This window comes from Dipodomys ordii, unplaced genomic scaffold (genome assembly GCF_000151885.1).
Source record: "Dipodomys ordii isolate 6190 unplaced genomic scaffold, Dord_2.0 Scaffold17, whole genome shotgun sequence".
Classification (NCBI taxonomy): domain Eukaryota; kingdom Metazoa; phylum Chordata; class Mammalia; order Rodentia; family Heteromyidae; genus Dipodomys; species Dipodomys ordii.
The window spans coordinates 26,299,206-26,326,713 of record NW_012267233.1 but is presented as its reverse complement, the minus strand read 5'-3'; the positions used below and the strand labels follow the sequence as shown (position 1 = coordinate 26,326,713).

Below are 27,508 nucleotides of genomic sequence, written 5' to 3'. Positions count from 1 at the left end.
GAAATTATAAATATATTAAATTACAATTTAAATAAATTATAACTTAATAAATAAATTATACTTGGAGGATAAATTAGTAGATCCAATGATTTTCTCTAAGATCTTATGTAAGCCAATTGGTACTACAGTTTCTTTACTGACATTTAAAGTTAATTATTAAATTTTTATACTTGCTATACTTAAAGATGAAAGCTGGGCACTGGTGGCTCTGGCCTATAATTCTAACTACTCAGGAGGCTGAGATTTGAGGATCACAGTTCGAAGCCATCTAGGATAGGAAAGTGACTCTTCTCTCCAGGAAACTACTCAGAAAAAGCTATAAGTGGCGCTGTGGCCCTAGTGGTACAGCACCAGCCTTGAGTACAAAGGGACAGTGCCCATGCCATGAGTTCAAGCCCCAGGAACAGCATTAAAAAAAGATGAAAGAGAAGATGTCTCTCTTGTTCACTATAGAAAAAAAAAGCTGCATAATTATACAATCTTTGTTCAAGACAAATAAAATACAATTAGTGTATTTATTAAATATTCTACAAAGAACATTTTAGAAATCAACTTCTGTCTTATCTCTGATATCATCCACTTGAACACTACTGATATTCCAAGGTTTAAAAAACATATCAGTCAAAAATTCTTTCTGAGGGTAACCTATCTACACAGAAGATCCAAGCCAAAACAATAGCAACAACAAAATTTATTGAGGGATGTGTTATATAAAAGTCTATTGTAAAAAGTGCATTCAGAGATCTGATATAAATATGCTATTCTTCATTCTAATCCTATACAATAAAAATACAGGCACAATACAAATAAATAATGTCTGAAAAAGATGTCCAGCACAGAAACTGTTTACAAATAGACAGCCCTGTAGCAAGGCTGTGAACACAAACAGTTTGAGAAGAAAAGAAAGTTAAGATAGGTGGTCAGAACTAATTCTGGATTACTTGAGGTTGTTTTCTGAAGAGATATAATTTAAAGGTATTAATTGATCCCATTTCCAGTAACCCAGGATCCACTGTAACAAAGCAGTTTTTAAATTCCTGGAGACATGTACAACCAAGTGCCTACGGAAGCCAATGACTGTATAGCAATCAAGTATTTTCTTCTCTCTATCAATTGGTCATTTACTATTAAAAAGTCCCAGCTAGCCAAGTGCTGGTGACTCATGTCTGTAATCCTAGCTACTCAGGAGGCTGAGAGCTGAGGATCACAGTTTGAAGCTAGCCTGAGCAGAAAAGCCCTTGAGACTCTTAACTCCAATTATCCACCTAAAAGCTAGAAGTGAATCTGTGGCTCAAGTGGTACAATGCCAGCCTTGAGTGAAAAAGTTAAGGCAGGGGCTGGGAAGGTGGCTCAGTGGTAGAGCGCTTGCCTTGCATGCATGAGGCCCTGGGTTCGATTCCTCAGCATCACATAAGCAAAAAGAAAAAAGCTGGAAGTGGCGCTGTGGCTCAGGTGGTAGAGCTCTAGCCTTGAGCTGAAGAGCTGAGGGACAGTGTCCAGCCCAGAGTTCAGGCCCCACGACCAGACCCCCCCCAAAAAAAAGAAAAAAAAAGTTAAGGCACAGCTAAGGGATAGGCCCTGAGTTTATGGCCCAGTACTCTCTCTGCTCCTCCCCCCTCCCCCCACCCCCCCACTCCGGCCAAAATAGCCCCAGATATCAGTCAACGTAAAGGAATCTAAAAGTTCTACAACACTCCTAAAAGAAACCTTTACTTCCTTTAGTCACACAATAGAGTTCTAAAAAACAAGCCCAATGTCTAACCTTATAGATAGCTGAATGACAATGAAAATCAAATTCCTAATTTTCTAAGTTTCTGTAGAAAGGCAGTGGGTTATGGAAACTAGAATGGGTCATATAAACAGATGCTAATGAAGCTAAAGAACCCAGAACCTCTAACTTCTGCCCAGAGTTCAGCAAGAAAGAAGATCCTTGCTTCCCAGTGTGAAAAAACTAATCTCACCTTTCCTAAAGGACCTGCAGTGGTCCCCACTGAGACAGATGATTCCAAGAGCCATTCACCCTCCTTCCTCCATCTCTGCCACTCCTTACTGCTTCTAGACCTACACTATGGTATCTACCAGACTTATTATACGATTAACTCTTAATTCTAAAAAATTAAATTAAAAGCCCGTTTCTTCAATTGTTCTATCCATATTTAGATGCTCAATAGCTAGATGTGGGTAGCATATTATAGGATATTTCAATTATCACAAAAAGTTCTATTAAGGAGAGCATTGTTCTAGATCTTCAAACGAACTCAAATCTCAGCAGACCCCCCAAGGGTAAGATACAAACTGTGGCTTATAGAGAGATGCAATGCATACAAGAAGAATTGCATGATGTTGTGAATTTATAACCTTAGAAACTAGGAATACATATGGACACTGTTCCTAAGAGTACTGGAGCACAGGAGAGGAAAACAGTGAAGCCTGAGATCAAATTTGTTAACAAGAGCTTGCTAAACAGAGTTTAGATACAGTGTGCTTCTTAAACTGACTGAGAGTGGCTTTCAGTAGCTTGCTAGCTTGGTTCAGTGAAACTGGACCCAAAGATAAAGACCATGCCAAATGAAATTGAAACACCAGAACTTCCTTAGTATAATAGAGGAGTATATTAAAGAGCTTTGAGGGACTAGAATGTTTGAGTGGTTTTATTATTTATGACCTGTTCACCTACTTGTGGGGTGCCTATAAGATTATCCCTTCACCAAGGCCAAAAGATGTTTTTGGGCAGAACAAGAGCATTTGAAATACTGTGTGGTGGTTATTCTCAGAAAGCCAGGACCTAGTACGAACTGTTGCCACATATAGCTCCCCAAATCCAATGTAGATATGAGAGCCTAAGGCACAGGAATCAGGTCAGTGCTTAATATCTAGAGATCTGGTAGGCATGGTTATCAAGTACAGTAATGCCTAGAGAGTAATAATCACAACAGTCTGACCTTGAGCTCTTTGGCTGGTTATTTATCGTCTTTCTAGAAATAAAGTAGATGGGGGAACTAGTTTTAGTGACTTGAGTCACTATAAATGAATATTGTGGATTATCAATCAATTCCCAAACTAACCAATTTCCAAACTTTCATTCTCTTAAATGTTCTCCTAAGGCCTTAGGTTGGGTGCAATAGCTCAGGTCTATAATCCCAACTACTACTGGTTCCAGACCAGCCCATTAAAAAAATTAGTGAGACCACATCTCACCCAAGAAGCTGATATATACTTTTATCCCAGCTGTGAGGGAGACAGAAATAGGGAGATCACCATCTAGGGCCAGCAAGGGTATGGATGGAGCATATCCATACTATCAGAAAAACAAATGAAAAGAAGAAAAGGAAGTGTGGCTCATAAATAGTACAGTGCCTGACTAGCAAGCATGCAATGCTGAGTTCAACCCCTAATCTGTTTCTCTCTCTGTCTCTGTCTCTCCTTGTCTGTCTATCTCTCTCTCACACACATACACACACAAACACAAGTCCTGTTAAAATCTATACTATTAATCATCCTCATAGGTTTCCAAAAGCAGCAGTGGTAATTTGCCTAGAAATAATCATTCTTGATAGAGAGGAAATAATCATTCTTGATAGAGAGTATCTGAAGTGACACTAATTCTTGGAGCTCCAATTCACCACCAGTCAGTACAGGGTTATGGAGGTCACGTGCTCAATGGTGTTTTGGCTCAAGTCCTTCCTACCCACTGCAAGCTTATAATTCCAGAATCCATATACAGAATGCATGACTGTAGTAGATATGCAGCCACTGGCAGAATCCTCACTCTAGCAGTTTCCTTCATTTGAGAAATGAGGGCTACTAAGGTAGGGAAGGAAGAGTGAAGACACTAGAACTTCCACTACCTATAAACAAGTAAACTAAGGTAATGCTACGTTCTGGGAAGTAGCATAGAGACAGACTCCTGTTACCATCAAGCACTTGGGAAATGCAAGGGCACAAAGATGCCTACCACTGACTTTAGTCAAAGTATAGAAAATAACAAATCTTAGAGAATGAAAATTTATTATCATAAGCTTAATCATGTGGCAAATCCACTTGTAGCTGCTATTCTAGATATAGCAGAAACAAATCAAATATCCCTCAGTATCTGGTGCACAATTACTGATTTGGCAAATGTTTTCTTTTACTAAACCTGCAAGTAAACACCATGGACTTCAAATCCTCTAGTTCTTTAGTAGTACATACTTTGTAGGATTTTTATGGCAATCCATCACACTGGACATCCTGCTAGTCCATTACATTTGCTGGCAGAACCTGAGCAAGAAGTCTCAGCTACTCTAGATACATAGCAAGACATACATATCAGAAGGGATAGATAAATCTCACCTTAATAAAATTTCTAAGACTGAGGGCCTGGAACATGTAATGAGACTATTACAAACAGGAAAGAAACACTATGCCTAGAAGTTATTTTTGAAGTTTGGACACAAAAATGCATTACTTGGACCTATTTCTCCAATCCTTTTTACTAAGCAACTCCCAAAGCTATCAGTTTTGAGTGGTTCCCAGAAGAAGATAAGCCTCTGTAACAGGCCAATGATCTCAGGTAAGCTACTCTACCTTTTGACTTGGCAGATGCAACAGTCTACTCACAGTCTACTAGAGACAAAACTCTGGGCAGTATACCTAAATGACCACATTATTTTTTTTTTCTGGAGAGATCACTTACATGGTAACTTTGTGGGATGGGCAGGACAGTCAGATTTTATTATTACAAAAATGCTGCTATTAGCATAAGTATAGCACACTTTATGAGAACATATGTTTTCATGTCTTTGGGATAGTCTCTGCCCTAGTACCACCCAGCTCCCAGAATTCCCTTATTTCTGTCATGAGAACCCAACCATATCATCTTGGGTAGCTGATCAGAGACCAGGCATCTTGGCTGAATTGCCAACTCCTCAACTGACAGGACTGACTCACTGCCTAACAGCTGCCAATAGTGGAGCCCACAAAACTTAAAAAGGAAGTCAAACCCCAGTCTGAGTCAAGACTGTTTAATTTAATCCCTATATCCCCCCAAATCAAGCTCTGCTCAAATGTGATTAGTTTCTTTTATTTCTTCTGTTACCTAACGGCAATAGATAAATAGAAATGAGAGAGAGAGAGAGAGAGAAAGGAAGGAAGGAAGGAAGGAAGTAAAAGGAAAGGAAGGAAAGGAAAGAAAGGAAAGGAAAGGAAAGGAAAGGAAAGAGGGAGAGCTGGGGATGTGGTTCAGTGATAGAGTGCTTGCCTCGCATGCATCAAGCCCTGGGTTCGAATCCTCAGTACCACATAAACAGAAAAAGCTGGAACTGGCACTGTGGCTCAAGTGGTAGAGTACTAGCCTTGAGCAAAAGAAGCTCAGGGACCAGCGCCCAGGCCTTGAGCTCAAGCCCCAGGACTGGCAGAAAAAGAAAGAAAGAAAGAGAGAGAGAGAGAGAGAGGAAGGAAGGAAGGAAACCAACCTTAAAGACTGTAATCATGTTACTAAACTAATGCAATCAAAAAATTTCAAGTAACTTTTGGTAGGGGAAAAAAAAAAACCCTGAACATTTAAAAAGAAGGTAGCAAGGCTTCTGAGCAAACAACTGAAAATGTTTAAAAATCTATAAGCCAGGCACAGGTGGGCCCATACCATAGTCACAGCTACTTAGAAGTCAAACACAGGAAGATCAAGAAGATCACAGTTTGAGGCCTGCCCAGGGCAAAAGTTAGTAAAACTATATCTCAACAGCAATTTAAAATATGGACCTGCTTGAGGGTGTGACTTAATTGGTAGAATACTTGTTAAACATGAGGTCCTTATAATAAAAGCAAATCATAAAAGTATCTTAAATGATCTGAAGATCGTGGTTCAAAGCCAGCCCACCTCTACTAAACTACTCAGAAAAAGCTGAAAAGGTCGCTGTGGCTCAAGTAGTAGAGTGCTAGCCTTGAGCAGAGAGAGGCTCAGGGACAGAGCCCAGGCCCTGAGTTCAAGACCCATGACTGGCAAAAAAAAGTGTCTTAAATGGTCAGATCCAGTGACAACCCCCAAAACAAAATATAAACAGAACATAGCCCTTTTCCCTTCTAGAAAAATGTATAATACTGCATATAAGATATTATTTGGGGCTGGGAAGGTGGCTCAGTGGTAACAGTGCTTGCCTTGCATGCATAAGGCCCTGGGTTGGGTTCCTTAGCACCACATAAGCAGAAAATGCCGAAGTGGTGCTATGGCTCAAGTGGTAGAGCGCTAGCCTTGAGCTGAAGAGCTGCAGGACAGCACTCAGGCCCAGAGTTCAGGCCCCACGACTGACAAAAAAAAAAAAGTTATTATTTATGTTGACATAATTTCTCTTGAGAATTCTCTCTACTTCAATTTACTCTTCTGCTGTCTGTATTTTCTCTAAACTTGCTTTAAAAATGTTAGATTCAGCCAGGCACTAGTAGCTCACATCCATACATCTAGCTTCTCAGGAGGCTGAGATCTGAGGTTTGCAGTTCAAAGCCAACTGGGGCAGGAAAGTCTATGAGACTCTTACCTCCAATAAATTACCAAAAAGCTGAGCTATGGCTCAAGTGGTAGAGTGCTAACCTGGAGCAAAAGACGTTCAAGGACAGTACTCCCAGGGCCTTAATTCAAGCCAACGAACACACACACACACACACACACAACACACACACATGCACGCACTAGATGGAATGAAGACAGAGTTAACTAAAGCTACATATTTTGCTAATATATGAATTAGTATACAAAATATTCATAAAAATAAAAAATGTTTCCTTTGGGGCTGGGAAGGTGGCTCAGTGGTAGAGCGCTTGCCTTGCATGCATGAAGCCCTGGGTTCAATTCCTCAGCACCACATAAGCAAAAAGAAAAAAGCCAGAACTGGCGCTGTGGCTCAAGTGGTAGAGCACTAGCCTGGAGCTGAAGACCTGAGGGACAGCACCCTGGCCCAGAGTTCAGGCCCCACGACCGGACTCCCCCCAAAAAATGTTTTCTTTATATTAAAATAATTCTTTTAATCAAGGTACATCTTAATTTTTTTCAGTATTCAGAAAAGACTAGCTATCAACGTTCAATATTCTGCCTCCTGAAGAATTCAAGTATTTAAAAACATTAAGAAATATTCACAAAAAGTAAACATTACAAAATATTAAATCCATCTAATATATTTTTGAAATAGGGTAAAACTATAAAGCTGTCTTATAACATCCGTATTCTAAATAATTAAGCTGAAGTAAAAGGATGCTGTACTGTGTGGCTCCAAATGCTCTGAAGACCCATTGCTGAAGTGATATGCTACCCCCTACTGCTGAGAAGTAGTAGTAATAGCTATAAAGCAGAAACACCAATTCTTTGCTCAACTATTGCCACCTTGTGGTTATGAGATGGGTTATATGTTACAATTCCCAATGCTACAAGTGACCAAAGAAAAATTACAGTTCTAAGCTCAAGAGGATCATGCAGGAAATTTTTAAAAATTTATATTCCAGTAGGTTGAAAAATTTAGAAGAAATACTTAAGTTCTTAGACACATATGATCTACAAAAATTCATCCAGGAAGATATAAAACAAAACAGATCAATAACAAAATATTGAAACAGTAGTAAAAAGTCTCCCAACAAAGAAAAATTTAGAACAAGAAACTAATAAAAAGTCTCCCAACAAAGAAAAGTTTAGAACAAGAAACACCAACAACCTTCCTCAGACAAAATTAGTCCATAAAACAAAGGAAAAGAGCATTTCCAAACTCATGATACAAAGCCACTATCATCCTGATACCAAAAAAGATAAGAACACAACATAAAGAAAACTATAATTTCCTTGAACATATTGACAAAAATCTCAATAAAATACTTGCAAATCAAATTAAACAACATACATGTAGAAGATCATACACCATGATCAAATTAGTTTCATTCCAAGGATACAAGGATGGTTCTACACAAATAATTACATGTAATATTTCACATAGTGAACTGAACAGATACTTTTCAAGTGAAGAAATACAAATTGCTTATAAATAATTGAAAAAAATGTTGAGTATCTTTGACCATCAGGAAATAAGGATCAAAATGATACTGAAATTCTCATCAAAATTACTCCAGTCAGAATTGCTATTATCAAGAAAATTTAAAACAAGTCGGGTGCCAGTGGCGCAAGCCTGTAATCTTAGCTACTCAGGAACTTAGGATCTGGAGGATCATAGTTCAAAGGTCAGCACTGGGAGCAAAGTCCATGAGAGTCTATCTCCAAAATAACCAGCAAAAAGCTGGGCTGTAGCATAGCTCAAGTGGTAGCATGCCAGCTAAGCAAACAAACTCAAGATCCTAAGTTTGAACTCAGGTATCAAAACAAAAAAAATTAACATACTTGTAGTAGTCATATATGTACATTTAGCACTCTCAAGTGGCTAAGGCAGGAGGATCTTGAGTTGAAGGCTAGCCTGAGTTATATAGCTAGTTCCTGGACACTTTGGGCTACAAGGCTACAAAGTGAGATCCTGTCTTAAAACAAAGAGAGAGAGAGAGAGAGAAAGAAAGAGAGAAGAGAGGAGGAGAAGTAAAGAAGAAGAGAGACAGGAAGGGATGATCATTAGTTCAGGATTAACTAGGGCTATATTTTATACAAAACAACAACAAAACCCACAACACTGATATTGGGAATGTATATGTAATTAATGCAAACACTATGGAGAATAGTATGGAGATCTCTCTAAAAACTACAGATAGAACTACCTTGTATTCCAATGATAGTACTCTTGGGCATTTATCCAAAAGATTACAAAACAGATAAAGACATTTGCACACCCATGTTTCAATGCTGCACTATTTACCATAGTCAAGTTATGCAAGTAGTCCAGATGCCCTAAAATAGATGAGTCGGATAAGAAAATGTGATACATACACATCAATTTTATTCATCCATTAATGTTATTGTGTTATTTGCAGGTTAATGGATGGACCTCGAAAAAAAAATCTGTTAAGTGAAGTAAGTCAGGCTGAGAGACAAAGGATGCATGTTTTCTCTCATATGTGGAAGTTTTGTATAGGGCCACATTCATATTATACAAACTGACTAAAGTATGATATAGATTCTAATAGTGTAACTAATTTGACAACTTAATCAAATGAATACCATGAAGCTGAAACATGTTTTGTCTTATAGGAGCTGGGGAGGAGTACAGATAGTTATGGAAGACCCTTTAAGGAAAAGGAGGCAGATGAATGGAGAGAAATTGTGGATGAATATGTAAAAAAGAGGATGGGTGGGGCTGGGACAGATGTAGGGGAAGAATGATGAAAGGAGTGACATTGATCAAGATGTTTGTACTCAAATTTGACAGATTGAACTGAAATCCCTTTGTACTACTTGAAGATTTAGAAAGAAAAAACATGGGGATGTAGCTCAGTGGAAGAGTATTTGCTTAGCAAATGCAAGAAATCCAAGATTCCAAGGCTGATCCTCAGAACACACACACACACACACCTTTTTTTTTTTTTAAATGTCATTCCTAGAGCTTGAACTCAGAGCCTGGACCCTGTCACCAAGCTTTTTCACTCAAAGCAAGCACTCTACCACCTGAGCCATAGTTCCACTTCTGGCTTTTTTTGTGTGTGATTAATTGGAGATTACGGTCTTTCCTGCCTGAACTGGCTTCGAAGCACTATTCTCAGATCTCAGCCTCCTGAGTTGCTAGGATGACAGGTGTGAGCCACAGGTGCCCAGCTTAGATACACTTTTAAGTAGTTTTAGGCTTATAGCAAAATGCACAAGATAGTAGAAGGGTATATCTCATGCACTCCCTGACTATTCTCATGTGTAGCCTCACCTGTATCAACAACTGTCTCTAGCAGGGCAGATACTTGTTATAAGGGATGAAGTTACAATGGAATTCTAGCAGCATCACTGTGAAACTGTTCTCTAAAAAGCAGGGGAGAGAAGAAATGAACTGAACTACCCAAAAGTTAAAATGTATTGAGTAAAATTTACTCTGCAGTCAGTATTGATAGCATCTGAACTGTACTATTTCAAATCGACTTTTGCTCTGACAGAAAACAGATAGGCTAGGTAGCTTGACCAACTCACTCATGGAGGCAGCAGAATGAGTATGAAACTGAGTCTAAGCTTTTAATTTCGGTATCAAGCAGGATAAGAATGGAGAGAGGTGTCCAATGCAGTGGTGAGATGTATATTTAATCTGCAGGCGAGGTGAATGGAGGCTTACAAATTCCCAAGAAAAGTCAAAACACCATCTCTTTACGTCTCTGCAGTCATATAATATTTCTATTGCAGTGTGTATAATGCCCTGGAGTGGTGAGCAACTGGAGTCTGTAGTATTAAGAATCTTAAAGGGATCACAATTCAAAATGCTATAAAACTAAGAACCTACAAGACCAAGACTACATACAGTTCAGCCTCCTGAAACCTTCTTCCCCAGAAAATTCTCTTTTCATTAAGCCAAAGTGTCCAAAAATTATGAATAGGTGAACTATGTGTCACAACCAAACACATCTTGCCCCCATTTCACAGAGTAAAAATTTCTGAACTGTAAGAGGTAAGGAAAAGTGCTCAAGGACACTCCCTTCAGTTTAAGCTTGAATGAGCAATCTAATGCACACTGGGACTAGCAGGAAACACCCCGGCCACCCCCTGCCAAAATTGAGCAGCCCAATTAGAACTGCCTTAGAAAGGAAAGAAAGGGAATTCTGGTCACTTAGTCTAGGTTCTTTCCTTTATTAAACAAGCTTTATAGCTTACCATGTGTCAATGCTCAAGTATAAGACATTTTGAACTCCAAATACTTGTTATACATGCGATACCAAAATTTCCATTCTTGTCACAATTAACTCAGTTGCTGTGACTTATTTTCTGGCATTTATAAAGATGACTGAAATGTAGGGCATATGGTGGGAGAAGGGAGAGAAAGAAAAGTGGGAAAATAAGAACCAGGGAAATTTCTTTTCCTATATAAATATTTGGAGAAGTATTTAATCCTTAAATTCTAAAATTTGCTCTTTAGAGGCTTCAGATCAGTTGTAGTTCTTCTATTGCAATTTGGAATTGTTCAGATTATGTTCCCTCCAAACAGGTCCACATCCTTAGTTACCTGCCTCAGTACTGGGGAATTAAGTTTCAGCTAAATTTAAGATTATCAAATGACCGTAAAATAGGGGCATTATTCTGGATTATCTAGATGGTCCCAATAAGGGACCTCAAATGGAAGTAAGGCAGCAGAGATAATCATAAGGAAGTTATGAGAACTTCACCTGGTTTTGTTGGCTGACATTAAGGTTTGAACTCAGGGTCTTGAACTCTCTTGGCTTAAGTTCTACCAGTTAAGTCATGCCTCCAGAGAGAATTTCATTTATTGTTGCTATTGAAGATGGTAGAAGGGCACAGTGAGCTAATGAATGTCAGCAGCCCCAACAACAGGGATCAGGCAAGACAACATCCCAGAACCTAAATCACACTTTGATTAGAATCCAGAGACCTGGAGTATTTTAATCTTTTAAAAACTGCTCAAATGGGAGCTGGGAAGGTGGCTCAGTGGCAGAGTGCTTGCCTTGCATGCATTAGGCCCTCAGTGCGATTTCTCAGCACCACATAAGCAGAAAAAGCTGGAAGTGGCACTGTGGAGCACTAGCCTTGAGCTGAGGAGCTCAGGCCCAGAGTTTAGGCCCACGATCCACCAAAACAAAAACACACAACTGCTCAAGTGGTAAAGCCCATGTCTTTGGGTTCAGTCCTCAGTACTACAATCAATTAAAAGATTAAAATACTCCAGATTTCTTCTAATCCTTGAATTTCAGGAAAAAAACCAAAACCAAAACCAAAACAAAACAAAAAAAACTTACATTACCTACTAAAATGACCCTATCATCCAAACGCCTGTAAACTACTTGGTGCTATTCCCCAAAGAGATACATACAGAAATTTAGAATGTTCTTTATCACCCAATTTCATGTCTGCTGAATCTAATAATAATAATTGTCCGTATGTCTACTTCTATCTCTAATATGTTTTATATTAGTGTTGCTCAAGAAGAGATAGTAATTTAAAAAAACACACACACAGAAAACAGGACACAGGTAATTTCTGACAGAGTAAGTTATCCACCCAAATTCAGAAAAAAGAACCCAAACAAAAAGTAATTCTACTATTCGCCTATCCATCTAATTAAACGTTTACAGGGAGGCTGGTGCGCCGGCTCCGAGCGCCACGCCGCATCCATGGTCGGCCGAGGCCGGCGGAGCCATCTCTTCCGGGCGCGTCCACTTTCCGGGAGCGGCCCTGGCCAAGCCTCGGGGGGCAGCCGCACCCCTCCAGTCGCCAACACTGGGCACCAGAACACTCTCGCCACGACATGTGGACAGCCACCGCGGCGACCCAGAAACGCCGCACGACGAATACAGAGAAAGCACCCGCCAAACGCTAACAGCACAACCAGCCCGGAGGCAAGCTTGCGCGGGCAGCTCCCAGGATCCGGTCCAGTCCCGAGGTCCCACCTCCGTCCGGAGCAACCGACTGGTAGCCTAGCCCCGCCCAACGCACACGTCATGAGCACAGCTCCCCCCCCACCGCGTCCTGGGTGAGGCTCCACTCCCCCAGCACCGCCCCGCCCCGCCCACCGCGTTGTGGGCGTGGCTCCGGCGACTGGCTCTCACCGGCTGGGAGGCTGCTGCCTTCCGCTGCAGCTCCGAGTGCCGCTCTAGCGCCTCCGCGAAGCCGCGCGGGCGCGCCTCACGTTCTGAGGCATGGGAACTCCCGCTCTCTGAGCTACTCTCCGTGCCTACTCCTCGAAAGGACCTGGAGAATAGAAACACTCGTAGGAAGTAGGTCTCAGGAGCCACGACACGAGCCCGACACAGCGCCGCCATGACGCCTTCACGGCCTCTGACCTATGGCCTACGTTCCGCAAGCGCGCGGGTCAAGGGGCGGGGCAACTGGAGACCCGCCCGCTCTACTGGAACTCGATTGGTTGGTGGGCGTGTCTTGTCCTGTGCGCGGGAGCAGTGTGTTGTAGAGATTTCAGACCCAGCGGGTGAAACCAATCGTCAGTGGATTCTCCACCGCAGTGCGTAGGAATGCATGGTAATGCGACATGTGCTGTTCTCCACGTCGGGGTGAACTGGCTGGTTCTAAAGACCAGGTGGTCTTTGAGTACAAGCAATCACTGGAATTACTCCCGCTTGATGCGCGCGCGCACACACACACACACACACACACACGAAGTCCAGCTTATCTTTTCCTAACATGATATATACTGTACTTGCATCTTGAATGTCTGCCCTGCCAACTTTGTAGACTCCATAAAAGGACACATAGTAGGGCCTAATAGACCGTTGTGAAACCCAGGGTCCCAGTTTGTCCTTGACCACTTCTGTGGCCAGTCCGCTTGCGTTACGAACATAGTAATCTTGGAGACACGTTTTTTCACTGCTCGAAAATTCCAATCCCATCTCAGGACGTAGGGATTTCATAATGTGGCAGGAGCCTGAGGCCCTGAGTTCAAACCTTGACACCTCCAAAAACAGAAGAGCGGATATTTGGAATGTGTCCATATATGGCACCACCAGACAGCCCCATCTACATGTTAAACTCAATGTAGGTACTTAGTTTGCCCATCATCCTTAAAACCAAACCTAACACCAGACTTCTTAAAGTGTTTATGGATTAAGCAGTTCACCCGTTGTTTAGCAGTTTGCTGCTAACCCACAAGTAGTTATTCTGGGGGCAGGTGACACAATTTCCCATGTCATTGAAAGAACTTGAGGGAAGGAATTTTGAGGACCACACATTTTAGAAATGCCTTTGACAATGATTTAAATCCAATGCTCTCAACCTATGTACAGAGAACACTAGTAAGCACACTGACCTAGGAAAAATGCATAATTCTATGTATCACATAAGATTTATTATCACTATGAGAAAATTACAACTTCCATAGATAAAATTCTACTCCAGGTGAGTTTCCCTGTGGTCATTTAAACTATTTCCCTTGGTCATTTATAGACTTTGGCCTAAAACAATGTTGCATGATTTTTTTATGGCTATTGCTACTTCCACTTTTCAGGGAAAAAACTTGGCAAAATGTAGAGTATCAGCAATGACCTTTAAGAACCCTCCCTAGTCCTTATCTCAGATTCCCCAATTTCATGTTGCTGATGTGTTTCCTTTCTCATTTGCAGAACCAGGCCACAGTGCCAAATTGCACTAAGTGATTCATACACTTACAGTAGTATTTCATATGGGAGCTGGTGGATGTAGCTTAATAGTACAGTGTTTGCCTATCTTACTCAAGGTGCTGGCTTCAGTACCAGCACCAAATATTACATCAGTATGGATAGAACAAGTGAGGTTACTAAGATGCTGACTCTAAAGTTCAGCAATGTCTTATACTTATGCCTTGCCTCAGCCAAGTGTCAAGCTTCTGAAGAACTGTGTCCAGGGGCATTCTGGGAATGTCTTGTACCTTTTTAATGTTTATGATGGGCTCTATATAATCTCAGAATATAATCTCAGGCAATAGTTGTGGCTTTGAGTTTTATTTGAAGATTGAAAATTACTGCCACATTAAACACATTTTGTGAAAACAATGCAAAACTCACCAGAGTTTAAAAACTTGAGTTTTTTATCAGTTAACTTCAAGTTATGCCTTGGTTCTCTGCTTGCTTTGTTATAGCAATGGAAGCATCAAATGAAATGAGAGAACAAAGCAGTAAGCCAACAAGAGGGATCTCCCCAGGCTTTTCTGCCTACACATGCACCAGAAGGAATATATAGTGGCAATGTTCTCATATCCTTGAGGCATCTTAAGGATTCTCATCTGGCTCTACCTGCACTTTTTGTCTTGCTTTATTAAAACTTTAGGCCCCTTTTCTCCACTTACAAGTTATTCATACATCATGTTAATATATATTGCTAAATGTATTAGTAATGGCAGATGGCTAGGAAAGTGAACAGAAAATAAATCATGTCTAAACTGGAGATAGTTTCATCTACAAATTATGATGCTGCCACATCCCTGAGTGAAAAACTATTGTAAAATGCCAGAGTCATTCCTGAAAGCTCGGTAAGTGGCTAGTGGTCGCTAAGAGGTGATTAGAAATTCCAAGCTTCACCGTAGCTACTCAGGAGGCTAAGACCTGAGGATCATGGTTCAAAGCCAGCCCAGGCAAGAAAGTCTGTGAGCCTCATCTCCAATAAACCACCAGAAAACCGGAAGTGGCACTGTGGCTCAAGTGGTAGAGTGCTAGCCTTGAGCTGAAGAGCTCAGGGACAGTGCTCAGGCCCAGAGTTCACACCCCACGACTGACCAAAAAAGAAAAGAATTCCAAGCGTCTTGGGCTGGGGATGTGGCTCAGTGGTAAGAGCATTTGCCATCATGCTTGAAGCCCTGTTTGATTGTCATTATTAAAAGAGAAAAGGAAAAATAGAAGTATCTTAACCACAGGTTTAAGTCTGGAAAAAACGTTTTTTAAGTCTTGAACCAACAGAAGCTATGTTAATAACAGTGCCGCTGGAGCCACAGAAATGGAAATCATTAAAGACCATGTAGAAGACAATTAGGGGTCCACAAAAGCATGAAAGGAGTTGGAGGAATACTAAGTCATAACACTGGAAAATAAGAACAGAGAATCTATCCTACAAATCAAAGGAAACTTTTAGCATATTGTGTTCAAGTCAAAGATTAAAACCACTTAGAAATGTATTTAAACTGTAAAACTGTGACTTTTTCTGTGATAGAAATCTACATTAAAACAACCTTACTACTGATGAACTTCAATATGTAATATTAAAATTATGTATGGGGAAGGCAAGGATTTGATTCACCATAAAGGTAATAAAATTTGCAATTAAAAAAAGGAATTTGAGTCATCAAATAGCAGTTATTGAAGTGTGAAAGCCATCTGGTGACAGGCACATGGCGGGGTGGGGGATGTACTGAGGACCTACAAATTGAGAGGGCTTTGTTTCAGGGTCAAAACAATATGAAAATTACTAAATCACAGTTTTCTGGACTACTTTAAAGTGATTATGTTTACCATTAACTGTAGCCTACACATAGTATCTTGTAATTAACACAATGAAAATTAACAACAAGGCCTAATCAATGTCACTAAAAGTTGAAATTTCATTTGGTTTTAAGAACTACAAAGAAAACACCAGACCCTGGCAAATTGCCTCACATAACACCTTTTCTAGCGTGTATGAGCAAACAGTTTCTTAATAAATACCTTCTGGGGCTGGGAAGGTGGCTCAGTGGTAGAGCGTTTGCCTTGCATGCATGAGGCCCTGGGTTCGATTCCTCAGCACCACATAAGCAAAAAGAAAAAAAGCCGGAAGTGGTGCTGTGGCTCAAGTGGTAGAGCGCTAGCCTTGAGCTGAAGAGCTGAGGGACAGCGCCCAGGCCCAAAGTTCAGGCCCCACGACTGTACCCAAAAAAATAAAAAATAAAAAGAAATAAATACCTTCTGGTAGTCAGCATGTAGCCTTTTCATTTGTGCCTGATAAACTGATTCGACATAGCTGCTCACTCTTCTCTACAAACCCAGGACTTAAAGAGTTTGGGCCTTACGCTGCACAGTGGACTTACCCCTCTCCTCAACACATATAAAAGAATCCATGCCCAAATTAGAGAATTTTTTATTGTTTTTAAACACTATACAAAAAAAATACAGCGTGTATCTTAATATCCAGACAGTTCAAAAGAAATGTGTATTTCCTGTAGTGCAGTAATTACTTTGAGTTGCTAAGATGATAATCCAATTAATAAATTCTCTTCCATTGTTTACTTTGACTCTTAACCCTAAGAACTCTTGTTATATTACCCACATACTCCATAAAGATTTAAAAAAAATCTTTTTTTTGTAAAAAGGTTATTTTTTTTTATTACACTTCTTATGTCCTTAAATTTCTGAGATTTTTATAAGTATCTGAGATTTCAGTTGTTTTCTTATAGTGTCAAAGACAAAACTCAATCATGTAGCCAAGGTCTATTCCGAGTATTCTAATTATTCTATTTTCAACTGCTTACTTATCAGAGAATTCATAATATGGAATGTGTCACAAAGATCATTTTAAGTAATATTTCTAAATCCATGTTTATTTTTCTAAATTGATCCAGACTGATCCACACTTTTTATTACTTCCCTTAGGAAATATTTTACAACAGATTAAATTTTTTATATTAAGTATAGGAAGATATCTAGAAAATTGATTTTCAACTTCTTTCCCAGCCATCACCAAGATTCACCTACAATACCATCCCACTCCCCACTACCATTTCTATCACTGTTATGTAGGCAGTAAAGAGGTTTCTAGATAATTTAAAGAAATTTCCATCTTACTTTGTTTTGCTTGTTGAAAACAAGCACAGGACAGGGCACTGCAGATTAATGTAATGAAGATACTGGAACAACAACAACAAAGAAAATTGAAGACTGGCTGATAGAAAAAAAATCTTAAGTTACATTGAATAACTGCAAAATTCAACACATCTACTCTGGAACAATGCTACCACAACCATGGCCTTAAAACTTGTAGGAATAAATTATTTTAAAATATGTTAGTCTGAGACCCTGCAGAAATTTAAAGTAGATGACGGGCAAAAAAAAAAAAGCCTTTTTTCTAAAGCATAGACACCAGCTGATTCTTTAATACAACAATGGTTCCCAGACCATTGGTCTCATAATAAATGTTGAGACCTATACTGCTGATATACAGAATTTATTAAGCTTTTCACATGTAATAGAGCATAGTTTCAATTGCATCCAAACTTCTAACAAAAGCTCTAGCAACTGAGAAAGGCAGCATGTCACTTTAGAAAAACACTGTGCTTTTCAAATTTGGTTTTCAGGAGGATTTATCCCCAAGTAAATGTAGTCATGCTTTCAAAAAAAATGCTTCGGGTCACTCCAAGCTTGGCAAATAACATTTGGCATAATCTATAATAAAATAATCACAACTTGATAAATAACAGATACAACATTGTAGGCCATAAACATTTACAACGTAAGGAAATGGTGGTGGTGTCAGTAGTTTATTAGAATGCATAGCATACTTTGCCTCTCCGTAGATTCACCCAGAGGCTTTGACTCATTAGCCCCAACACTCAATTTTCAAAATAGGGCCAATGTCAACAGTACTAATTCACAATTGCAAACATGCTGATATTTTGAGAATGTGACTTGATTTTTATTAATGCATTACAACCTTAGGAGTTACCACCAACACCTCACTATAAAAAATGTTCAAGTTCTATTACTCATATCACTTTGTGTGTTTCTGAAAGGATTGCTAAATGGATGAAATGGAGACTGCAATGTTTCTCTTGGTGTGATGGGTTTTTGCGACTCAGATCTACAAAGCCTTCAAAGCTTTGAAACCTGAGTTTTATGTGCGAGCTCATATTTCAACCTTCTAATAAATAATCTTGATTTAGGATGTTATTTTGTCAATTTATTCTGAAATTAAAATTTTAAGCTTGAAAAAGAAAAAGATTATATAAGTGGCATAATAGCTAATATGCTGAACAGGTTGTCACAAATGATAAGTAACAAGGATATGGCAGGAATTCCCACTCTGAAGTCACCTTGTAGTTTGAGTTACTACCGTACATATTGTTACAGAACTTTAACAAAATGGATGTACAGTTGTTTGCTTTAGCTTGGTGTCAGACACCTAGATATGTACCTTATATGAAAACAATGTTTATTCAGAAGTGTTTTTATTTTTGTAGTTCTTCCTTTAAAGCTAAAGAAAACAACACTGAAACTTTTATTATTCAGGACTGGGAAGATTTAAAAGAACAATTGGAATCAAATATACAGATTCAAATAGGAAAAAAAATCATACAGAAGACAACGATCAAACTGGAATCCACTTTGTCAGGCAGGAAAGCAACTAAGTTCACCTGCAGCTGCTACTCAATTCAGGAGCATCCCTAGGTACAACATATAGTCTTTGTAATGCTGATTCCTAAATAAAGGGCCTTAAGTGGATATGACAGGGTTATTATCTGGAAACAGAGGTGAAGGTATTTTCATTTTGTTTAACCCACAAATTATTTGGTCAAAGAAATAATGTAAAGCTAAATAACAGCACATCTGGTAGAAATCCATGGCAATGCATGTTGACAGGATGTGCTTGGATCTTGCCAGCAGCATCTGGCAGTGGGGAGCAGAACAAAGGTAGGAATCTCAAGGGCTCTCCTGCGTAGGTTCTGAAGGTGGGTCCGTAGCAGTGGCACTGGCACTAGCAGTTGAATTCAAGACTTCTCCAAAGTCACCACCAGCAGGCTTGGTTCCCCCTACTTTAGACTTAAAAAAAGTTCAAAGAACAAAACAAAACAAAAAAAGAAATAAAGTTAGCTGACTCTGCCCCCCACAAAAAGGAACTCTTAATTTTACTTTCAAGAGCGAATAAGTTGGGAACCTAATTGTATCACTACACGTATGAAATTTAGTACTGCTACAGCAAAGATTGATGGTTTCATAACAAAATGTATATTCTCTTTCCTTGCTGAAATATTTAGATTGGTAAATTCTACCCTTTTGCCAATTGTCCTTCATGGAGTAGTTTAAAAACAAACAAAAACTTTGTAAAGCCTACTACTCTAAAATACCTACTCAACTCCTGTGACACTTGGACAAACACTTTGTATTGCATCAAACATCATTCAAGAAATGCTACTGAAGCCAGGCACTGGTGAGTCACACTTGAAATCCAATCTACTTAGGAGGCTGAGATCTGAGAATTGAATTTCGAAGCCAGCTAGGGAAGGAAACCAGTTCACCAAAAAGACAGAAGTTGAGTATTAGCCCTGAGCAAAAAGAGCTCAGGGACACTGCCAAGGCCCTGCTGGTACCAAAAAAGGAAAAAGAAGAAAGAGAAATGCTACTGCACAAAATGAATCAAAGAAATATGTGGTTGTTTTCTTTCTCCCAGTTTTGATGTTTTGTTTTGTTGTTGTTGATCTCCCTTTTTGCATTGTCTTTGGGTGGATAACGGGAGGAGCAGAAATGGGGGACAAAGAGTGAACAAATGCAGCAGTAGTGCTCATTAGACACTAAGTTGAAAAGGAACTATGAAACTTTTGGGGAGACAGGAGGGAAAAACAGAGCGAGGGAAGGGATGATCTTGTCCAAAAAGACTGACTTATATAAAAGTTTACCTGACTTATGTAAAAGTTTAAAATAGAAAAGTGCTACTGAGTAAAATGAATGAAAGAAATAGATGGTTTGTTTTCTTTCTCCAGTTTTGATGTTTTTTATTTTGTTTTGTTTTCAGCCTGGGCACTGTCCCTTTGCATTCTCACTCTGGCTTTCAGGTGGTTAACTGGAGATTAGAGTCTCACAAACTTCCTGCCCAGGGTGGCTTCAAACTGTGATCCTCAGATCTTAGCCTCCTGAGTAGGATTACTAGGTATGAACCACAGATACCTGGCAGATAGGCAGACTCAAGATATTCACTGCCTCCTCATTCTAACTATAGAACTTAAACCTACACCTCAACAGAACCGCACATTCATACATACATGAAATTTCTGAAGATTTACCCCCAATCTACTAAGCCTGAAATTTTATCAATGTATTTGTTTGCCAAGTACTGGTGGTTCACACCTATAGTTCTAGCTACTCAGGAAGCTGATAATTGAGGGTCGAGGTTTGCATCTAGCCTGGGAAGACAAACTGGACAGGCATATCTACAATTAACCAGCAAAAAACTAACTGGAAGTGTGGCTCAAGAGGCAGAGCACCAGTGTGACTGAAAAAGCGACATGAAAGTGTAAGGTCCTGAGTTCAAGCCCTAGTGCCAGCACAAATAAGTATCTGAGTAAATATATCAGCCTTTCATTTGTATTATATTTCATGCTTTTCAAAACCTTACATATCATATCACTCCATACCAGGCAGTGACCAAGGATGGGCCGCCTTTCCTCTGAGCTCAGTCTTAACTGACTTGCTCTAACAATCTTTTTGATTACCCATCAGAATCTTTTGAGAAATTTGCATAACTCATCCCCATTGTTTCCCCACATTTATTAAGACACATCCCTTAATTATAAGAAATTGCTAGGAGTCCATGTAATTCAACACATCCCTTCTTCAAGTCTTTTTTGAAGACATTATATGGCTGTAGCACCTACCTACTTGATGAGAACTGGACACATGGAATAGTCTGTAAGCCTGCTCGCCATCTAGTTCCACAACCAATCCCTTTTATTCTGGCCCAACTTCCAGAAATCTCTGGCTTTCCCCCCCCTCTGAACCACTATCTTTGGCCTGAGTTACAAGTCTTATCACCTGATGAATTTACCCATGTACAACCATCATCTTCCCCTCCCCTCCTCCAGCCATCATGTATACTGATGCCAGGGATTTTCTTTACTTCTTTACTTCTTTTACTGATGCCAGGGATTTTCTTTACTTCAAAAGCATAATAGCATAGTACATACAGGATAGGCTGAGGTGCTAGCACCCAATTTTAAAAATAGTGCTTTCTATATTGTTAATAGTGTATAATAGTTACAGTAAATGTTGTCAAATTAGGAAAATATTTGAAATGAATGGAGTAATATTCTTACTCTCCTTTAATTTAAAAAAATCCTTATGTGAATAGACCCAAAGAAAAAGTGCCAAGCAGTATGTCACAAAGATAGTTCATCTCTCTACTTGCCTTTAAGTTTTCAACCTTTTCTTCAAATGATTTGAAAGTCGGAGAGTTTCTATGGAGAGAAATAAATATATAATAAAGTTACAAACACTGAACAACATCAACAATTCTGGGGGAAAAAAAAGCAGTAGTTAGCTACATTCCTCTTAACCATTATCCTTAGTCAGGAAAAGCATATATATTTATCTGTGTGATCGGTGCCCAAACATACATGTAGATATTTATTACGTAAAGTGATCCGTTTCTAAGTTAGTATTTCTGTAAGTCTGCTTTTGAATCTGAAGACTACCACATCTACATATAAGTGACAGAGTCAAGTACATGTCTGAGGAAAGGAAAGCCAAGATCAGCTGAACATCAATTCTGTCATTCCCCCAAACTTTTATGGTACAAGTTGCTACTGTTAGATGGGTTTAATTCTAATTAAGGTACTATTTCTAGAACTCCTATTTAAATTCTCATCTTGCAGGCTTCCTACATGAAAGCACATCCTATCAGGACAGGCCCACATGAGGTTCCATTACAGGGCTCCTAATTCCCAAGAGGCAGCACATGAGATGGATGAAGGACCAAATAGGAAGTGAGTAGCCCTCAGAACCCACAGGAAACATCCTAAGATGGTTCAGATTAATTCGCCCAAATCATTGACAGAAGGGAATAGTGTTTTTGCCTCTCATACAAATCTGATCTCCTTGATATATCATCTCCTTGAATATCCATCCTGCTGATGAGATCAAAAGGACACAAAAGGGTACAAGTTTCTTCCTTCCACACTCGAGGGGGTACCTCATGCCCCATCCCCCACCCCCCAGCATGGTAATGGCAGAATACTGGAAGCCAATGTTCCTCAAATGTGGCTTCCACACCAACTGCATCAGCAGTAGAAGATGAATTCTCAACTTGCACCCCAGCTTGCGGAATGGGCCCAGCACAGGGTTAAACAGGCCTCTGGTTAATGCCAACATACACCAAAGTCTAAGCAAGGCACATACTGTTAAGAACCCCTGCTTCTCTGGAGAGATGAGGTGAAGTAATGACATATACCACTTGTAAGTGCTCTCTGATGAAATTGGACAGTAGCATTAAATTGGGCAGAATTAAACCACAGTTGGTTCCAAATGTCACTCTTGGATGAGAGAAGCAAAAATGAGAAGATTGGGCTAAGTGTAGGAGCTCATGCTTATAATCTCACTTAATGGGAAGGCAAAGATTGGAGGATTGAGGTTTGAGGTCAGGCAGGGGAATAAATAATAATTGATGAGACCCCTAGCTCAACAAATAACTTAATTGTGATGGTCTTGCCTATAATCTCAGTTATGTGGGAGGCCATAGCTTAGAGGATGACAATCTAAGACTGGCCCAGGGAAGAATAATCTAAAGCCAATTAAGAAAAAGAAGGTGGGACATATATATATATATGTCTGAAAAGCGATGGCTCATTAGAAAGTAGTATTCACTTTCTAATTAAACCACTATCAGATATGAAACAAAATATGGTTTTTAGAAGATAAGTGGAAATTTAAAAAATCTTTTTAAAAGAGTTTACAAATATCTAACAATTCTCTTGCTCATATGTAAACACTATGTATGCCAACACTATAAAGAGAGGAGGTGACAGTGTCAAGCCTGAAGCTTATTCAGGTGACAGTGTCAAGCCTGAAGCTTATTCAGGATAGAATTCAAGTTCTCTACTTCACAACAATTGGGACTCAGCATTTTTTTGAAATTGTGATTAAGTGATTACATAAATTTTACATATTTCACAGTATTGTAGAATAGTGATTACTTAAAGTCACAAATACATTTTAACCTTCACAAGGCAAATTGCCATTATCATGGACTATAAAGTTTGTGAATTCTATGAGTTTGACAATACAATTATTTCTTCCACATCAGGTGACATTTACATTTCTTTCCTTTTGCTTAGTGTAGGCTGTTCCCTCTTTCCCTCTCATTCCTCCCTTCCCATCTCTGTCTTTGGGTTGCTTAGTTCATTTTCATCTATGTCCATTGCAGCTGATGGGCCCCTCTGTTGTATGTTTTCCTGTTTCCCGTTGATTCTGTGTCCTCCTCCTAGCTTCCCTCCGCATATATATACAAATATATGTGGTCAAGAACATGAGGTCATTTAGAAATTATATGACAAAATGAGTGGCAGTCCTTTGTTTCCCAAGTCCTATTTGCTTTGTCATATCTCCTTGCATTTTGGCTTTAGCATACACATATCAGGGAGACCATGTGCCATTTGTCTCTCTGCTCTTGATTTACATCGCTTAAAATGATTAGCTCTAGTTCCATCAATTTCTCTTCAAATGTTATTATTTTGTCCTTTCTAATGGCTACATAATATTCCATTGTATATAGGTATTACAATTCCTGGGAGATTCAGCATTTAAATAAAAGCACATGAAAGCATCAGACCAATCCAATTCTGGAAAAAAAATATACTTTACCTCATAGCAGGCATGCTAATTGAATGTTGAATGGAGCGTATACTAAGAGGCAGCATTAAAAGAGACAGAAATGAAGTTAGTATATAGAGGTAATTTGACATAGAAAAAGCCAACAAAACTTGATTCCTCTCTAGGAGCTTTATTCTTCCAGCCCCACAAAGAATTCTGCTTTTTGAGGTGGAGGGGATCAAAGTTATTCTAACATAATTCATTTGGGTTCGTGGGTAAATGTAATCCCACTTTTTATTAGCGCTAATAATGCAAGCTTGAATTTTTTCAAAGCATGCTGAAACTAAAGTGATCTGTGAGGCCTTATATCAAGGCTTAGAAATTCAAAGGTTTACCCAAAACCAAGGCAGAATCAAGAATGGAACTTGGGTCTTTAGAATCCTGATTGAGTGTTCACCACCTCCCCTCAAAAACAAAGCACACACGCAAACATGAATACATGGACAAGCCAAGCCAGTGAAAGACAGGGGTCTTCTTTCTCTCAGCATTTGTTCCCAGGTCAGAACTGGTAGGATTCAAAACAAATCACTGATTTGACACCTTTGTGTGATTATATATTGCATACCACTCTGTAGAAATAACAATACCACTCTGTAGAAATAAGACAATTTACACTGTCTCCAATTATACTAAATGCTCTTCAAAGATTATTCCAATAACACTTGATTTTCTCCCTTAGGAGGTCCACCTTCTACTACAGGTCAATGTAGCTTATTGTCATTCAGGATCAAGAGTATCCACTCTTAGCCATCTCCCCGAGGAACCAGCTCAGAAGTTCAAAGGATCTTCATCTTTTGTTCTGTAAGATCCCTGCATTCTGTTAAAGTGCACCATATATTTTTGCTAATATGCACAAAATATTGTACTCACTGGCATTATATGTTTTTGGTAAATAATCTTTCATTTGGACAAAGTGGGTAGTTCAAGGTACTAATTGTTGACTAAATATTGTTCTATGACTTTTTGTTCTCAAAGACTCAGTTATTACAAATGACAGTGTTTTAAATGAAGCTCCTCACATTGTTTTGTTTTAATAGCTAAGAAGATATGTATGATCTTGATATGTATAAACAGTCCAGTATGAGCAGGGCACCGGTGGCTCATGCCTATAATCCTAGCTACTCAGGAGGCTGAGATCTAAGGATCACTGTTTGAAGCCAGCCAGGCGAAAAGTTCCCCTGAGACTCTTTTTCTCTCCAATTAACCACTAAAAAAAAACAGAAGTAATGCTGGCTCAAGTGGTAGAGCAGTAGCCTTCAGCACAAGGAAGCTCAGTGGTAGCACCCAGCCCCATGAGTTCAAGCCCCACAACTGACCAAAGACAAAACAAGCACTCTAGCAGTTTGTAAAATCAAAATAACCAGTATAGTGTTTGGACATCTCTATAGTTGATGACTGATGTATCACAGAACAAGACTTCTCACTTTCCTACAGTAGTTGCCAACTACCCTGGGGGGAATTTGCTAGTTCTTTTCCTGCTTCATCTTTTGAAGTATATTGGCCCTATATTTGAAGGACAGATTAATGAGTAAGATCTTTTCTACACTACCAGAGCTCCAATCTTCAGATCCTTTTAAAGCACTACCTGTTTAATGCAGTAACCTCTTTGTGACAAAGCATTTATATGACACTTGGAAACTCACATGATACTTGCATCAATGGGACACCATCCATCACATCTAATCTCCTGTGTTTGGACTGAATGAAGGGAAGGAGTCAAGATTCTTTCTCGGCACATATTGTAATTAGGACATTACACTACTGATCCAGCTAATGGTAAATACTTGAGTTAAAAAGTCACATACACTCAAACATTGGCAGAATACAGATGTAAGAATGAAGAGGAAATCAGTTTCCTGTGAATAAAAATAATAAGCAGAGAGAGAAGTAGGAAAAATAGGGAGAAAGGATGGTGTAGGGAACAAGGCAGAGTGGAAAAGAACTTTACTTTCTGTTTGGAGTGGCTTCTAGAAGCTATGTCAAATTGTAACATATTTCCTGTCAGCCTGGTTTGAGTTTCCTTTCTCCCTAGATCACAAAATAACCTTGTATCTGTGAAACACACTCCCCATTTTGAGTTGGACAAGCATAACATGGTTTTCTTTATGATCCAAATATTCTCCTACAACATTCATTTTGGCAGATATCATCAAATTCTGGGCACAGAATGTGAATAATGGCCAAACACATGACAAATGGCTTGTCTATGGGACTAACACATCACATCTATCTGATAGTTATCAACAAAATGAGTCAACACACAGCTAATTCTAATCATTGCTCCCACATACCTATGGAAAACCAAATTCTCATTCCCAGTCTCTGTCTCCATCCATCTCGTTCTTTCTATCTTTCCAACTCCTCTACCCCTAAAGCTGGTAGGTCACAATTAGGACCTCAATCTCAAGGGCTAATTTACTGGTTAGGTAAAACATAAACTATTTCTAAAACCAAGAGTCTAAAACCTTCTCCTTCTATGCTTTTCTATGCTCAGAATGATATGAGAGAGTGAAATCACTGGACTAAATTTGCAGACTTGGATTAATTAACAGGATTAACCCAAGTACTTCCTGGCAGCAGCCTCCCACCTCTATCCCTGGGGAGAAGAGCCTCCTTTAGGAGTAGAGGGAACTACATTTAGATAGTTCTTCAGGGAACTATGTGGCCAGTATTTACCTCTGACCCACATTAACTTGAAAGGTACATTATTCTTTATACATTCAAACACATGAAGTCAAATTATTTCAGCCAACCTTTGATCTGTAAGAATTAAGACTTTGAAAATTTTATTTCTCCCATTTCCAAACATTCATCAAAAGGTTTACTTAACTTCTACATACTGGTATACGATATCAAGCCATTACAAAAAAGACTGAAAACAGCATAGTTGTTTTCAATCCTATTTTTATTTTTATTTTATTTTTTTTGGGTCCGGTTGTGGGGCCTGAACTCTGGGCCTGGGCACTGTCCCTCAGCTCTTCAGCTCAAGGCTAGCGCTCTACCACTTGAGTCACAGCGCCACTTCCGGCTTTTTTCTTTTTGCTTATGTGGTGCTGAGGAATCGAACCCAGGGCCTTGAGCATGCAAGGCAAGCGCTCTACCACTGAGCCACCTTCCCAGCCCTTCAATCCTATTTTTAAACGGGACCAAATAAACTTTAAAAAGAGCATCAAAACTCAATTTGTTTCTGATAGATTAATGACTGCACACATTAAGGAACACCTACCTACATGCACCTGCTTACTTTTTAAAGGTGGAAAAAATAGTGATATGTACAAGGAGTAAAAACAAATCATTTCTCAATAGCTCTTATATATTGTTATATTTCATATTTATACTTATATTGGCCTTTGACAATGTTTTATAATCCAGTACTTACAGGCCTTCC

At 39.3% G+C, this 27,508-nt stretch overlaps 2 protein-coding genes across 4 annotated transcripts in view; both read right to left on the bottom strand.

Moving 5' to 3' along the window:
- Mrps28 (mitochondrial ribosomal protein S28) overlaps positions 1-12,872 on the bottom strand; it is a 105,796-nt gene extending 92,924 nt beyond the window's left edge. Inside the window, exon 1 of the mRNA XM_013012503.1 lies at positions 12,646-12,872. Within this exon, the coding sequence (XP_012867957.1) occupies positions 12,646-12,858 (213 nt within the window). The 5' untranslated portion in view covers positions 12,859-12,872. The remainder of the gene's footprint in view (positions 1-12,645) is intronic.
- Positions 12,873-16,619: 3,747 nt separating this feature from the next.
- Positions 16,620-27,508, bottom strand: part of Tpd52 (tumor protein D52) — an 84,594-nt gene continuing 73,705 nt past the window's right edge. For 2 of the 3 annotated variants that reach the window (XM_013012502.1, XM_013012500.1), the window contains exons 5-6: positions 21,662-21,710; positions 16,620-19,302 (exon numbers count right to left, since the gene is read on the bottom strand). In XM_013012502.1, coding sequence (XP_012867956.1) covers positions 19,183-19,302; positions 21,662-21,710 — 169 coding nt within the window. In that variant the 3' untranslated portion in view covers positions 16,620-19,182. The remainder of the gene's footprint in view (positions 19,303-21,661; positions 21,711-27,508) is intronic. The other variant, XM_013012501.1, reaches the window with a different exon arrangement.